The sequence below is a fragment of the Penaeus vannamei genome, chromosome 27 (genome assembly GCF_042767895.1).
Source record: "Penaeus vannamei isolate JL-2024 chromosome 27, ASM4276789v1, whole genome shotgun sequence".
In the NCBI taxonomy this organism is placed as follows: Eukaryota; Metazoa; Arthropoda; class Malacostraca; order Decapoda; family Penaeidae; genus Penaeus; species Penaeus vannamei.
The window spans coordinates 15,503,776-15,506,275 of NC_091575.1; the positions used below are offsets into that span (position 1 = coordinate 15,503,776).

General features: G+C 38.1%; 1 protein-coding gene across 1 annotated transcript in view; it reads left to right on the forward strand.

Annotated features, from left to right (window-relative positions):
• The window catches only part of LOC113811008 (cuticle protein AMP4), a 1,269-nt gene extending 935 nt beyond the window's left edge, over positions 1-334 (forward strand). Inside the window, exon 3 of the mRNA XM_027362691.2 lies at positions 1-334. This exon is cut by the window's left edge and continues 13 nt beyond it. Coding sequence (XP_027218492.1) covers positions 1-159 — 159 coding nt within the window. The 3' untranslated portion in view covers positions 160-334.
• The last annotated feature ends 2,166 nt before the right edge of the window (positions 335-2,500 follow it).

Consider the following 2,500-nt stretch of genomic DNA (forward strand, 5'->3'; position numbering starts at 1 on the left):
GAAGGAGGCGTCGCCCAGTTCAGCTACATCGCCGACGAGAACGGCTACCAGCCTTCCTCCGACCTCCTGCCCCAGCCCCCTCCCCTCCCCGCCCACGTCTACAGACTCCTCGAGATCGCCGAGCAGCAGAGGGCTCAGGGAATCACCTTCGAAAAATAATTCTTTCTCTACAACCTCACCCGCCTTCAACAACAACACACTTAGATCACAACAATGACTGTTTTGGTCTTCACTAAAACACAGTTTACAACAATGGATACGATTACAGAAATTGTACATAATATATATCCCTGAGACAGAACGAACAGCCTGGCTAGTAAACGAGATGCAAGAACACGTTCTTTCATTTAAACATGATTGAAAATTCATTTCCTTTATTCACTTCCCTCTACAAACTTACACACTGTCTCAGATACACACACACACACACACATACACACACACACACACACACACACACACACACACACACACACACACACACACACACACACATACACACACACACACACACACACACACACACACACACATACACACACACACATACATACACATACATACACACACATACACGCGCACACACATAAATACACACACAGTACTTGTCCATGGCTTAATATCAATAGTAAGAATAGTGTGGAATGCCACAAAAAAAGCCTAATGACCTCTACTTTCATATACACATGGAACTACACACTCATGTACATACACACACATGCGCACACACACGCACGGACGCACAACTCACACACACACACACACACACACTCACACATACCCACACACACACACACACACACACACACACACCCACACACACACACACATGCGAACAAACACACACACACTCATAATACATACACACACACACGCATAATACACACACATACACGCAAAATACACACACACACACACACACACACACACACACACACACACACACACACACACACACACACACACACACATATATATATATATATATATATATATATATATATATATATATATATATATATATATATATATATATATATATATATATATATATATATATATATATATATATATATATATATATATATATATATATATATATATATATATCACACTTTATGACCATGCGTGAATTTATGTATGTATGAATAAAGACAATATATGGCTGTTCTGTTGTTTTTTTTACTGTATGTGTATTCAAAAGGATGATGAATGATAGATAACATTTATAACAGTTATTAGGGGAAAATGTAATAACAAAATGAAGGAACTATTTACTTCATAAATACATGAACATTTTTTCCATTTCCCTTAACGCCACCATATCAACATACGTAAAGATTTCGCTCTCCCTGCTTTTCCAGTATTAGATTTGTTCCCTGTAATCCATTAAACTGCTGTTTACACGAAATGGGTAGAACAAGAGCCATAAAATATCCAGGAATTAAAGCAAAGTACATGGCTATTATCTTATTTTTCTTATATTAACAGCCTATAGAATAAACATCAGTTATGTATTAAGTATGCCTAAGTAGGGTAAGAAGGCAAGTTTTTCTTTTATCTTGGCATTTCTTGAAGGATTTTAAAGCAAAGGCCATTCATTTCAACATTTCTGAAACGCACCCAAGCTTAAAATTAGCTTAATCACGTGACGTTTCGAATTTGTCAAGGCCTCTTTAACAGACGTACTTTTGAAACGAAATGGACGGCTTCATTCATTGTTTCATTTTCTCTGTGTACGTTCGTTACTTTGATTTTGTGCATTTATACAGCTCTTTGGGGGATTTGTATCATCTATCATATAGGATGAAGCTTGGCGTATACGGATGCATGCTCTTACTATCAGCGACACATATCGGATGTGGGCCATGTGATTTGTTATGAGTTATATCCTGTAGTTTATGGCCACTCATGAGTAGCCACAGAGCAGCGGATGATAAATATCAAGCTTTTTTTCCTCCTAGTCTTTGTCTAAAGAGGCTCACTCTGCAACGCATGAGGGACTCTTGACAGGGACTACCACTACGTGCCTGAGTGGCCTTGAGAGTAGTGGCAAATTAAAACTGAAGCATGTGTAGTTAAGAGATCAGATGAAATCAGAAAAGCAAGAATGAGATGGCTGGGTCATATATCAAGAAGAGAAGATGCAGACCCTATCAAGATGGCATACCAACACCTGGTAGAAGGAAAACGATCAGTTGGAAGGCAAAAAGGAGATGGAAAGAAAATGTACAGGATGTCTTAAGAATACTAAACACACTTGAAAGAGGAGAATGCACAGGACAGACCAAGTTGGAGGCAGTGCATTCGAATGGCCAACCCCACTCGGGATTGAGGCAATGAGGAAGAAGAGGAAGACAGCTCTTTGGCTATTTGTATCTTCTTCTGCAGTCATAAGCTTTAAATCATAGCCATAAAACATTAATGATGTTTATCCTTATTATAATAATAGATAGTAATAAAAATGATAACTATGATGGTAATGATAATAGTGATGATA